Raw genomic sequence first — 14457 nt, 5'->3', positions numbered from 1 at the left:
CGACGACGCGACGCCTCTCGACGCCCTCCGTCTCCTTCTCCACTTTCCTTTCAACTTTCAGCAAAGAACAATAATGGCGACGCCCTCGCAGTTCGTTCTTGTGCCAAGTTTTCGGGCGAGCCTAGGATGAAAAAGATGGAACTACTTTCATTTTTTTACTGATAAAACTTTTTCTTACAAATATATATTATACATCTAATTTTAATCACGTTTTTATCTTGCAGTTTTTTTTAGCAATAGCACTTCTTATACTCGTGATCAAGTGTGTTATTCAAAGCTTAGTTTCCTGTTTTTTTTTCTCGTATACGTTTCGACAAGTTTCGGTAACGTTTCAAAGTAAAGTAAACACACAGAATCGCATAAATATGGAAAAATTATTGCACGTACGTACAATCAATGGAGCCTTCGAAACTTATCTCAAGTAATCGTAAGATCTGAAAATTAATTGTCTTGGGTTAATTCCCAGATTTGGACAATTTACACTAAAACAGCATGACATCTGTCGCCCTGATTATTTCACGTTTTTGTTCCACAGAAAATTGACAGTTACGGTGTTAGTGACAACGATTCTCAAAACGTGAATATCGTTGATCCAAAACCATCTGCAGCGACTAAAACGATGGATAAGTACGAATAAAAGTTTGAAATTCCCAATTTCATTACTGCGATATATTTCCCAGCGTTCATATCACGCCGAGTTTCACCCCTACGCGTAATTGTACGATGAAATTCTTCCCTCCAGACGTGAGCTTATTAATTTTGAGGTCAGCGCGAGAGAAATAGGTGGGTAGGTACCTGAAACCCCCGCAGGTTACTGCAGCTGCAGCAACTTTCGGTGATAAAACTGCGCTTCATAACACCAAGTGTAGGTAAATGAAGCGCTTTAATATGGGAATATTTGCAGGATATTGGACACTAAAATATATATTGAGTACCCTCCTCGGTACATTGGTCCTGCAGGCAAGGGATGCTGCCGTCTCGGGAACCCTCGACTTCGAGCATAATAGCGGGGTCCCGTAATACATCCTCAGTTCTGATATTCGGCGATGAAAGCCCCGCGCATATTTCACTGCACGTACGTATATCGTCCTCGAATAACCAGCCTTCTAATAAGATAGACGCCTGCAGTTTCGATGCGCAAAATTAGTTTCCTCGACGCGTCACCGACGTCGAGGTTCATTAATTATTTCACCCGGAAAACATGTGTACAACGGATGTTGCGGTGAAATTTTATTACATCTTTTTACCGCCCCTTGAAGCTGTAAACGCAATTTACTGAAATCGTGATTTGACAGAAATTTATAAAAGTTGCAAGGCTTGACTCAGGAGTAAGGAATTGATTGAAAAATAACTAAATCCGCGAAAGTTTCTAAACTAGAAAAAATGAATTGATAACATCCTCAATCTCGAGATGTATGATCCACCTAATTATCGTTCTGACTCAATGCATTTTCCAATTTTAATTAGACTGCGATGACCGGAAGTGCTGCAACGCATCGAGTGGAATTATAATTAAATATGAACCACCGCGGAATTAATTAAATGAAGAAGTTCTTCCTACACGGAGAGATGTGAGTATCCACCCTGATTTGCACATCGTACAGCAGCTCATCCTTCAACCTCGCGGAAAGTCTAATATAAAATATTACCTAACAAATTGCAGTATAAAAGTAGCTAAAAAAACCTCGAACGAGAGCAGATTCGCGTCTACTGTGAACCGGTACAAGGAATAATATCCACGTATACGGAGGGCTGAAATCGCACGCAGTGCAGCGAGGTGAAGATGCGTCGAAAAAATCGGCGCTACGAGCGATGGATTTTATCCTCTTTGTGTTCAACGTAAAAACTTTTAACCTATTATATTAGAAACAAGGTTTAATATAATGGGATTTTTTGTGTTGTTCCAAAAATACAGTTTTTATGAACAAAAGTGAGGTTATACATTGTGTTACAGTACACTGGTCAACAAAATTTTGTAACAAGGAAGGCGCTTACTAAATATGAAATACCTATAAAGCCATATTGATTTTGATCCGATCAGGTGTAGCTTTTGTGTTACAGCTAATACCAGTAAAATTGAATTTTTGTCATTTTGACCTACCTTTGTTGATTCAGTGTGTTTTGTTATTTATTATAACTAACTAACTGGTATTTATTGTAAATAACAAAACATCATGAGTCAAAAAGATAAGTCAGAACGATAAACATTCAATTTTACTGGTAATAGCTGTAACACAAAACAATAAATAAGAATAAAAATAAATATGGTTTTATAATGAGAGTGGACAGGTATTTAAAAATTGGTGAGCGTCTTCCTTGTTGCAGAATTTTATTGACAAGTCCAATTCAAACACAACTCTCGAGCGACGGCGCGTCCTCGATAATTAATTGACAATTAATAACCGCAATTGTTATTGGTAATTTTGCAGGTTCGACTTTTCTACTCTTCCCACCTACTACTAACGGATAGATACGTGCCCGCTGGCTGAAAGCAATTCCGATAAAAGGTTGAGCTGTCGATACAAACTCTGTCGTAGCGCGAAATAGCCGGGAGAAAAGGGGACGCGGAAATCTTTGCGTAAAAGTAGGGTGTATGCGGTTCTTCCTTTTCCTCTTCCTTTTCCTTTTCCTTTTCCTTTTCCCCTTCATTTTCCTTTTCCTCTTATTCTTATTCTTCTACGATGCAAATGTCGAATCGCAGTTCGCGCGAATGGATACGTAGCCAGTGTGCCGAAGGATAGAGACTCCGGGAACCTGCAATTTTATCCGTAACCATACTGTGGCTCGAAAATAAGTTTTCACATTGTCGCCGCGAATCGTTTGACTCCTCATACATACGTATGGGGCCGCAGCACAGATCGACTAGAACGAGCGGCGCTCGATTCCTTTCTTGGATTTTATTTCATTTCGGTAAAAAAATTACCCACTTTCGTCGTCCTGGGCAAAAGAATCGGGTGTCCTTCGACGCGGGTCTGAATCCTGATACCGACGACATCCACTCGAGGCTTCGCTTCGACACTTTATTCTACACCCGACGCGCAAAATTTCAGACAGACAATTTTTTGCCCCACTTTTTTCAAACCGTTAGAATAATATCGGAGAAAATATCTGCGCAATCCAAGACCCATTTTCGTCACAAGGGAGGAACGAAAGGATCGACGAATCACGTGCAATACACTACACATCCCTATGAATGGCTTTCAAGAAATCGAAAAAAACAAGAACTCGAAACCGGGCAGTAATGTTAAATAAATACGAGTGCAGCAAAGCCTCGTTTCGAGATAAAAGCCGTGTTCTTCGGAAAAGCGGCAATCAATTTGGCCAAGAATCGTGCTTCGGTTTAGTTGTCATGGCTCTTGGCGAGGTACCAGCGAGCAATAAACGGTGAATTCGGAAAACCCTGAAAGCTCCTTCCGCTCGGCAATATACAGGGTAATTCCTCCTCCCCTCCTCCCCTCCTCCGATTTACCTCCATCGCAAATTAGGAAGTGAAGCGTAATTATTTGCTCGGCATTAGCCGCAGTATCGGGACGAGTCAAGAAGAAGAGCCGGAGGCACTTGGAGCATCCTGTATTATACGGCTGGTGCTGCGCGGGTCTCCGGAGTCCCACGACCTGAGGTCGCTTCCAACTGCAGTAGAAAGTGCCTCCACTCTTCCCTCCGCAACTCGGTGTGCACTCTCCCTGAATTATTTTATATACCGCGTAGAATCCCGCGGATGGTATCGCGAGTTCATACGGAATAACGGAATTGTGAGAGTTGGAACGGAGGTTCAAGGAACAAGGTACGAGGGACGTATATTTTATTCCTTCTTTCGACGACATCTTTGTTTTTTTTCCCGTATCAAGCGTGTAATAATTTTATACATGTATATTAGGGTGGTCCTTATTTACGGTATCGAAGTATTTTGTCGCCCCACCCCCTAAGTCGACTTCAAATAATTTGAAAACAGTTGCCTAGTTTTTTCAAATTTCTACTTCAACTCTGGGATAGTCCGCTTTGTGATCGAAGTTTCTTATGGAAATAACATGGGAAAAACTTGTTTCGTCAGTAGATATTTTGTTGCAAGAGTGATAATATTAAAAAAAATCTGTAACCGTGAGGTTTTCAGCAGTCATTAGTGCTACTATCTGTAAAAAAAATTTACATCACGATATCAGGAAAACCAGACAAATTGCACTTCCTCTAAATAAAAAAAAAAGTCAGATTTCGAGGATGTGCAATTCGTCGAGATTGCGTTAGATGATTATGTGAATTTTTTCCCAGAAAGTAGCACTAATGCCGACTAAAACCTCACAGTTACAATTTTTTTTTAAACATTATTACTTTTACAATAAAATGTATACTGAGAAAAAAACTTTTTCCCGTGTTATTTCCATAAGAAACTTCGACCACAAGGCGAACTATCTTAAAGTTGAGGTAAGAATCTGAAAAAATTAAGTAATCGTTTTTTAATTATTTGAAGTTGATTTGGGGGATGGGGCGGCAAAAATTCGTCAACACCCTAAATAATATAAACACCCTAATATACATATATATACAGACCTCTTTCAATTCTCTTTTATCCTTTTTACCCGCAGCTAAATTTCAAGACTTTAAAGAAAAACAACGGACTCGAGTTTGCGATTATTCAGCAATTCAGCGCTTGTCAAGTCCGATCGAAGTCGATCAGAGGGTTTCACTTTCCTCCCTCGATTACAACTGAAAGCAATATGAACTCCTTGCCTTTATTTATCTCTTTCCCTCTTCGTCTCCCTCTGCCTTTATCACATTCCTCGTAGAATCGAAGAGGATCAAGGGTCAACGGTCAGAGTTCAATCCGACCGCGGGCGAGTAAAGAATTGCCAATAGCGTGAGGGTAAAGGCAACAGAGTTGTATAGTCGCGACAAACATTTGCGGCACTTGGATATTTCCGATTCAAGCGCAGCTTTGCGTCCTTTCTATCATTCCATTTTTATTACAGCCAGCCGGATTTTACGCCACTCGAAAAATTCCCTCGATTTTTGTACCGGCATGGAAGTTCTGCAAATGACTGCAATGCAGTCCCACCGCATATGTCGGATAAATAAGTGAAAAACACGGCAAGCGTTCCACTTGCAATTTAACGCACTCTCGATTTTTAAAAACGTTATAAAAGTTGTCCCTCAATTTTAGCAATTTCGGAAAACCGATTACGCAATTTTAGTCAGCAAATTACGCGCTCCCAGATTACAATGCGATCAATTTTCGTGCCAACTTACTTGAGTAAAAAAAAACTCCGGCATGTATAATTCATGCCCAAATTGTGGCTCTACTATTTTCGAAATTTGCTTTGCTTTCATTATCGGTGAAAAAAACTACCCTCTACCTGTTAAAATCCCCACAATTTGTGACAATCAGACCCATTCCTATAAAATGATTTCCTTCTACTCTCCATATTGAACGAAAAAATTTCTGAATCTCGTGATTCGAAAATGCGTTTGTAGATAGACGTACGGAAAAAAGGTCATATTCAAGATGTTTTTTCTCACTCGGAAGAAAAACTTTTCGGTCATGATTACTCTGCAAAAATAACCTTACACTGTTAGAAAAAATTCACTAAACATAATGTCCCAGCAAGTCCACTTTGTGTTTTAGTTATTTTTTACACAATTGTTAGTAAATATAACACAAATTATTATCATCGAAATTTAATTTGTACTTTGTGCTTTTTCTTTCACTTAGTAAGACATTCAAAAATTATTGAATCAACCCAAAAATTTTAGTGGACCTATACTGAGACATTTTTTTTAACCGTGTATGCTGGAGAAACTAGCGCAGCTTATAGACCATCGTTGCAGGTAAACCAGTTCTGTACATCCTCATACCAAGTTGTCTCTCTTTCTCTTTCACTCTCTCTCTCTCTCTCTCTCTCTGTTCGTGAAAAAATGGAGAAAAGAAAGAAAGGAGAGAAAAGTACAAAGGAGAAGAAAAAAGAACTTCCGAAGACCGCGTAGTAGGTCGCATGCCAGGCAGCACAGATTATACCTTCGGGTATACACAGCGTCGTTTTCACCTCTATTCCCTCGGCATTGTGGCAATGGGCATATCATGCCCTATACACGCAAACTCACACTCTGACGTTGCCTACAATTTTACACCCACAGACTCCGATCGTCACGCAGCAGGCGCGTATTTTACAAAGACGAAATGATCACGGCTGCATGCGGAAGAACAGTTCGAAGAAAAATGTGATCATTATTTGTCGAGGTTAAACGGAGTCGGAAAATCGTTCAAAACATTCGATAATCGCCGATTTTTTTTTCATACAATGAAATAAACTTTGTCCAATTTTTTCTACAAAAATATATCTTTACTTTAACTTCCGCAGCGAATCGGGGACCCAGATGGAACGAAATGTCAGACCAAGGATGGAATTGAAACTAAATGATGGTCGAATATTTTTTTCTGGATTCTCAGCCCCGGAAATTTGGAAGGAAGTTAGGATTGGGCCTCGTGGAGGGCCTCACTCGATACGCGACTGATTTCAGCCACGGAGTGAAAGTCGATCTAGCATCCTTTCATTTCCATCAACTCGACGGCATCGGGAGGATGGAGAAGAATTCACTGTTGTATGGGTCATTCCACGTAGAAACTCGGCATATCGTGTATGTATCTACTGGTTTTGTCAACCGAGGGTAGATAAGTTCGGAGGAAAGACGGGATTCGCTTTTTCTCGTCACATTTCTTTCTCTCTTCTTTTTTTTCTTGCTTTTTATACATCCATCTACGACCGAAGCCTTAACTCCAATCAATCGCAGGGTCAGAGACGTGAAAACTTTTCAAAAAACTCTCATTCCTCAGTCACGGTTATAAGAATCGAAAAAAGTTTCGCAGGGAACGGAGACAGAATTCGCAAGTCGATCTGCATCTGACGTTTAATTTAAAAATGCCCCGCGTGGACACAGAATAACGATAAGGAAACGACTTTTTCAAATATCTCGTGTGCACCTAATATTCTACATCCTGAATTTCATAAGCTTATTTGCACGCTTTCCAAAAGTACAGATATTAATGCAATCGTGGTAATAATTCCGATATTATAACGCGAACGGTGATCGAAAAACGATCAAACAAATTCCTGAAAACTTACAAGTTCTGCATTTCTGTACGATTATAAAACCGAAGGGTCGGTACTTCGCAAGCTTTATATAATTAAGTAATAATACTTGAGCTCAATTAACGCACTGCAGCGGTATAGATTAAACAATTATTACAGTGAATTGAAAAATTTACTTTGAACATGAAGCCGCACGATCGTGTAAACGAGTTGAGAATCTCAAAGCAAAAAGAAGGTCATGCATTAGATTAGTTAGAAGACGACCTAACCCGTGAAATTACAATGTCAAGTATTTTGAAATATGAAAAATATCATCTGTACTACACCGTGCGTCTTTTAACGGTCTTGAAGCAGAAAATGAATAAATTGAGCCGTCTTACTGCGACGAAAAAAAGACAGAAATCTGAAAGGAGAGAAATGAAAGGACTAAAAGAAAAAAACGAAAAGAGAAGACGACAAAAATTAGGATCGCTAAACGGTGTAGCGATTAAAATAATTAAGAGGGAGGGCGAAGGTCTTCCGGGCGAGGCCTGCGGGCTCCTGGAAGGGGTGATTTTCTTCAAATTCCGTTCGCCGAGAGGCGGTAAATTACGTTTAACTTGTAGCTGAGAACCAATTCGTTCTCTCGTTTCGAAGCCAACGACGATTTATACCGCGGGATGGTCCAAGAAGGTCTTAGCCAAAGGTCTTACCGCGGATAAACGAGAAGTTACCGCGCCTATTCCTTTCGGCGACTTTCGGATGCGCCTTCGGGCGATGCGTTGGTGTAAATAGATATCTGCAGACGTATGAATTCATTTGTTCCAATAGAATGTGGAAAAACGCCAGGCCCAATAAAGCACAATCTTTTATCGGCATATTCCTGGCTTATGGGCCCCAAACCACGTGCATATAAAGATGTAATGTATGGGCGGCATTCCACCCCGAACCGACCTACGTCTGACCCTCACCCCATCGGTGATTTGATTTATTTTCAGATGTGGCGTAGAGTGTAGAAAAAAAATCACGTTTCACCGAGTTTTAGATTTTTTGGACTACGGGTTAGATTTTTACTCACCCCGAAACCACGAAAACCCAATTTTCGTATGTATAAGCCTGATCGATTGGCTTAGAATTTTTCTCACAATTTCCTTGTTGCGAAATGAAAATTTTCAGACCAAGATGGAAGTGGACAAGCTTTTGGTTTAGAACAAGTAATTAGAAATTGAGAAAAATCGAATTGAATATAAATTTGAAAAATACAAATTTATATTTTACCTCGTATAGGTAAAAAGACGGTATGTCGGTACCTACGATAAATTCATTGCTGAAAAAAAAAATTCGCTAGTTCATTTTTAACCATCAATTTTAGATGTTAGATCTATATTATTTCAGGCTTCATTGAACGATAATTTCACCTTGATCCTGAGACAACCGTTATCTCACTCTTGATCTTACTTTTGATCGTTTCGACGCAAAAATTACCGGCTTGCTTACGTATAAGATTGGCGGAGTATTCGTGTCAACTCGAGGTCACCGACACGTCGCTCGGAACTTAACTTATCGACTTTCTAATCCGTAGCCTTGCTCGTCCCATGCGAGATCTGGCAGAATTTCAGACGTGCCGTTTGCAGCAAGCTTCGAACCAGATAGCAGTAGATAAGTTGGTCAGTCGAATTGCGGGGGCGTGATTCGGAAATTTTTCGGAACAAACGGGAGTTCGAAGCCGCGGGATGGCGGCAGGTGAACCAAATTTCCGCGGTAAAATGTATACAAGTTAAGCAGACCGATGTTTGTTTTCTAAATTGAAATTTTTTACCGCAGAAATCTGCGCAATTAATGCATCAGTCCAGTTCAACCCCGGACGGGATTAATAATTAAGCTGAATAAACCCCGCGAGGCATTGTATATACTTAAACAATTTAAAAAATATACCTTCACCTTGCAGCTTATCGCGGGATTATCCTTGGAGCTTGAGTTGAGCTCTTCGGTTGAAATATTGTAACGAATTAATTTTTTACTTCGCGGTTTTTGCTAGTCGCCCAAGAAAAAAAAAATTGCAACTCGCGAACGGAAAATCGATCTTTGATCATAATAAACTACCCCACGAAGAAAGGACAAAAACGCTGGTAAACTTGCACGGCGAAGTACAAGCAGGGCTTATTCTCTCGTTCTGTGGGGGCGCAAACGAAACTGCAGGACCGCAACGGGGCAAAAACAATTCCCCGTTGTAAACGGAAACTGAACGAAAAAGTTCGGCCGAGGAAGTTTGCCGATTTGCACTTCCGATCGATCTCCCAGCTGAGCTCGTTCCGGGATATTCGATCATATCGCAATCATATTTAATCACATAGTTTGAGCAAAGTTTTCGCAAACACACGTACAGACACACAAGCGTGAAGTGTTCCGTCTCAATTACGCGCACAGCTGTCGACGTGTAAAGTATTTCATTTTTTATTTTTTTTTATTGTTTTAATTTTTTTCTCCATTACTGTAAAGCCACCAGGATGACGGAGTGCCAAATTAAATGGAAAGTTTTCACCAGCGAATTACGGCCGTTGATTTGAGGCCACGTCAAGCTTAAAAATTGTGGTTAAATTTCTACAAATTATACATTCTTTTTTGTCTTATCGTGAGCTTTTTTACACGCCGGTATCGCACGTACGAAAAATAAGAATTTTTATAATTTTCTATCAAATAAAGAAACACATGTTTCTAGAATTAGACGAAAAAGTATAAATATTGTTCGATGAGTATCGAATTTTGCAAATCGATACGTCGAAGAATCGCGTTAAATGCGAATATTAATACTATTTGAGAAAATTCTTTCCCTCAGGAATATCACCTACGGTGATACCAAAGGTGAAAAAGGCCGAGTCTAATTTCGAAAGCAAGATTTTTTACCCCCCATTAGATCGTAGAGAATTTTCTTGCCATATATTTGGTTCTAACAAGAAAGAAAGAAGACGGCACAAGAGGGAAAACGAAAAAAGAAACCGAAGAGGAAAGTGTCGACGGCTGGCGTAAGAATCGAGCTAGAACTCCTCATACATGTAAGCCTTCAATAACGCATTACTATCTTTTCTTATGAATATGTTATCAGTTATACCATAAAACAACCGCGGGTCGTTACCCAAATGGGAGATTCATCGCCGGGAAGTTTGATCGGTTTTTGGTATACATACAAGCATGCGAAAAGAGAAGAGAATGGCGCGTTTGCAAAAAAGTTTATCGAGTTCAGTTTTCAAGTTTCTTCGGGGCAATCTCTGCACGATATTTAAACCCGGCATATTTTGTGCATTCGTTAACGACGCGTCTTTTCTACGCATTTCTCCTAGATCCTAATACAGAAAAAAAAAATATTTACAACCAAGAAACTGCTCGAGATAATTCGAGTGCAGAGAACATTCAACGCTGCAACGCATATAATTACGCGTCGAGGCCGCATCGTTTATTAGCTATTCCACGCTCTGCGTTACCTACATAATATACCTATAACTATACCGAATCCTGAATTAGACCAAGCTCCCCGATTGGTGAAACCAAAAACTGGCTCAATTAGCATTTTCAGGATTTGCATGGCAATGAGATTCGCGGCGTAGCGTAGGTGAGAGCAGGCAGATGCACGGGTGTACCTTTTACCTCGCTACATTTATAACAGTGCAAGGTAAACATACCTCCGTGCATGAAGGTACGTTAATATAAACATGTTCACGTGAATCCAACGAATTCCAGGACGTGCATAGAATGGATGAATATTATTATACGCGCATGGAAAAAAGAATTTTAATTTTTTACATATTGAGATATTATTAAATGTTTGTTAATCATGTGTTGAATCAAATGGAATTTTTAAAACGATATTTTAGATTAAGGCCATTTGCTTTGGAATATAATTTTGTTTCTGGCATTCATATTGACAGATAATGAAAGATTTATTCAATACAAACAAAATTAAAGTATGCAGAGTGTTTTGAAAAAAAAGAAGATAATTATTTTTGTAGGAGGTCCGTTGTGCCCCAGAATTTTTATTTTTATTTTTTCTTCTTGTTTCAAATGATGGCAAAATAGATATGAATTTATTTCAGATTGATCAACAGAACTTGTACCCGCTGCTCAAAATTCATAAAAAATAAATGAGCGGCTCAGGGGGTCCATCGGGCCCCACATTTCCCTATATGACAAAATCCCGGCGAATATCCTGCATTATATATGCATGATGTGTCATATTTGAGGAATAGATTATAGCTCAAGGCTGTTTTGCCGACGGTTGTTTGAACAGCCTATTCGCTTTCAGGAACAAGTAATAATACACTTGCGCAAGACGAGTCGTCCCCCGTTTCGCGATATGTTCGATTTAACGACGACTGCCGAACGAGCGCTGAGACTTTATTTCTAACCAAGGCGAGGGTACATAGTTTTACACATACCACGATTTCCTTCCAATTCAACTCCTGTCGGCATTTGTCAGACTTTTATTTTTAGTTTTAACAACAGTATTTTCCTCCCACATAACAGTCCCATATTTTACAAAGTAAAACACTTTCTAAGTGCGGTAATATATATTTTTTTTCTAACAAATGATCAGCACTCGAATATTATCAAGAATAATGCGAGTAGATTATTGCCGCTGCAGAAGATTCTGAACACTTTTTGATTCTAAGAAGAAGAAACCCACCGGAATTTAAATTTCCCTCCGCAAGAGGACAGCTTAAGGTTTTTACTCGAAGCACCGAGGATAATTCAATTTTGTTATCAGTGAGTAAAAAAAGATTTTTGGTCCACGTGATTTTTACTTTTTTAAAAACGAAGAAAATGAGACCCTCTAAGACCCTTAACGACACGATGTACCTGAGAAATGGAATTTACAAGATCGGGGCATTTTTTAGTACCCATTATCGGAAAAACCATTAGATAAAAAAAATAATGTTACCGTAGTAGATGACATGTTTTGTCTTTGTCGAAATTTCGACATACGTTTTATTTGTCGTTTTCGAAAAACGAGAAATATTTTATTTTTAAAGTTTCCTAATCACGAAAATCCTCAACAGACAAATTTCTATTTTCTTCTCAGTTTCTCTTCGGAATCTTCCGTTTTCAATTTTTTCGTTACTCACTCCGCGAGGCAATGAGTATAAATATAGATATAGGTACGTATACATTATAGGTACATACACAGCTGTGGTAAGACTAGCCGAGGAGTTTCAAACCAATTTAAATTCCAATTACCAAACTATATATGTAAAATATCTCGGTCCCAAGTTGTTTAATTTACTATAACCCCCACCCCTCCCTCAATCTAGTTTTCTATCTACGCTAACGTTGTCTTCCAGTCGCTTGTTTCTCTGTGTGAATACCGATTGTACCTATGTTTGAAGGAAAAATATCGCTTCATAAAGCGCCTAATTTGGTCTGTCTTAAAAGTTACTGTATATCGTCTCAAATATGTTGACCACGAAGTGTAACAGAGATAAAAAAGAGATCCAAAAATTTTTATACATATGACCCAGTAAACGTGGAATTTAAAAAAAAATCAAGCACCACTGTGCGTCACTTTTGCATTTAGCTCTGCATAAGCACGCGTGCAGCAAAGTAAAATAATCATAATGATACTGAAATTTAACGTAAAGGAGAAAGCTTGCGGCACTCACCAATCGCAGGTCGCCTTCGACGTCCATCCGCCGGTTCCGCTTGACGAAGTTCGGATTCCTAGGTTCCGGCTCCTTGACGGCGGCCCGAATCAGTGGATGCTCAACCTCGAGATCGCTGTCGTCAGAGCTCTCGGACTCTTGGGTGAGACGTCTGACCTCCATTTTACTTGAAAAAGAGTCGTTCATCTCCAGCCAGAATCAATCGCAAACTCGGAGAGCAGAGCCTGCAGCGTGCAGTTGTGCACAATCACTTCCACGACACAAACGCGATCCAGAAATGGCATTTGCAGATCACTCCGAGTCCGTTTCCGCGATGTCTGGATCAGTTCGGCACTTTCTTTGAACGGAGGGAGTCCGGAGTTCCGCGTCTTCGCGATTTTTTTTTTCGCGACAGTGAGTGTGTGTTTCAAATGAGCTTCTCACGATGGACTGCAGGCAATTTTATCACGATATATACGTTTTCTAATATACCAGGTGAACGAGGAGATTTTCACGATTAAAACTCAATCCATTTTATTGCAACTTGTACTCGAATCCAAGCATCAAACACTCCTTTCACGGATGCCTCGCAGTGTATTTACCACGAAATTCGGGATAAAATTGGTTATAACTTTCGGAAATCGCGACGTTTGGCACGAAGCAAGGATTTTGCGGCGCTCGATTTGACTCTGCGGAAAGTTTTCGAGTAGATATCTATGTATGTAGGTACATACAGCAAAGGAACTACTCTGCCGAACTTTACATGCCGCGCCGCGAGGATAATCTTTCAACTAGGTATCTAGCACGAAAGTGCCACGCGACTGCAAACTTCGCGAAACTGTTACGTATAAATTACCTGACAACGAGCTTTGACTTGGGTTCCTCTTATCAGTTCTACGCGTGAAAGGCACACACGCACAATAATTTTACACGCGTATACGAGCATCGGAAACTCGCGAATAACGTTAGCTAAAGGAAGCAACATTTTTTCAGGAATGCGTATATACATACGGGTGGCAATTTTAACGCTCGATTTATGTTACATACCAACGATTGCAATAATCACATATACGGCGTACCTTGAAAATATTATTCCAACATTGGGAATGTATGCATCGGTATAAGAAAAACACCGTTCCGGTGCGTAAAATACAGTGAACTGCGAATACCGAAGTATTTTATCCTTTTAGAAATGGAAGGTAAGAACGGGAAGTATATATAGAATGTCTGAAAATCTACACAGGTGCAAACCGTTTCTATACGTATGTACAAGGAATTACTCATTGCGTCAAAAGTAGTTAAAAATTGAAAAATACTTATAAGTGTTTTAAAAAAGTCGACTATTTTTTTTTTCTTTCTTAATATTCAAAAATCTTCAGAGTATCCCTAAACAAAGACCTTGTTAAAATATGAGCCATTAATATTATTATTTAAAGGTGGCGATTCTCAATTTTCTATTTCCATTTAAACAACAGAATACTCTGACGATTTTTCAATGTTTTAAAAAAAAAAATGGTCGATTCTTTTTATCACTCTAATACCCATCCGTATAACACTCAACGCTCCAACCACAAAAAATTTAATTATCTCAGGTAATACTGGCTTTGAATTTAGACATTGCGTTTTCACTCGCCACTGTATCGAATAAAAAAAAATTGTGTTGGCTTTTCTTTACTATATATGTACGATTGTAGAGAGAGATTCATTTTTATCAGTCAGAACCCGATGCCTCGCGTTTCGAATTTTTATCCGCAGCTGCCGGTTGGGTT

At 39.4% G+C, this 14457-nt stretch overlaps 1 protein-coding gene across 1 annotated transcript in view; it reads right to left on the bottom strand.

The window, feature by feature from the left end:
• Positions 1-13098, bottom strand: part of LOC124405143 (venom dipeptidyl peptidase 4) — a 183263-nt gene extending 170165 nt beyond the window's left edge. The window contains exon 1 of the mRNA XM_046879802.1: positions 12710-13098. Within this exon, the coding sequence (XP_046735758.1) occupies positions 12710-12895 (186 nt within the window). The 5' untranslated portion in view covers positions 12896-13098. The remainder of the gene's footprint in view (positions 1-12709) is intronic.
• Positions 13099-14457: the final 1359 nt, after the last annotated feature.

Source organism: Diprion similis, chromosome 4 (assembly GCF_021155765.1).
Source record: "Diprion similis isolate iyDipSimi1 chromosome 4, iyDipSimi1.1, whole genome shotgun sequence".
NCBI classification, from domain to species: domain Eukaryota; kingdom Metazoa; phylum Arthropoda; class Insecta; order Hymenoptera; family Diprionidae; genus Diprion; species Diprion similis.
Note: the sequence above shows the minus strand (reverse complement) of the source record. Positions and strands in the feature narration are given on the sequence as shown.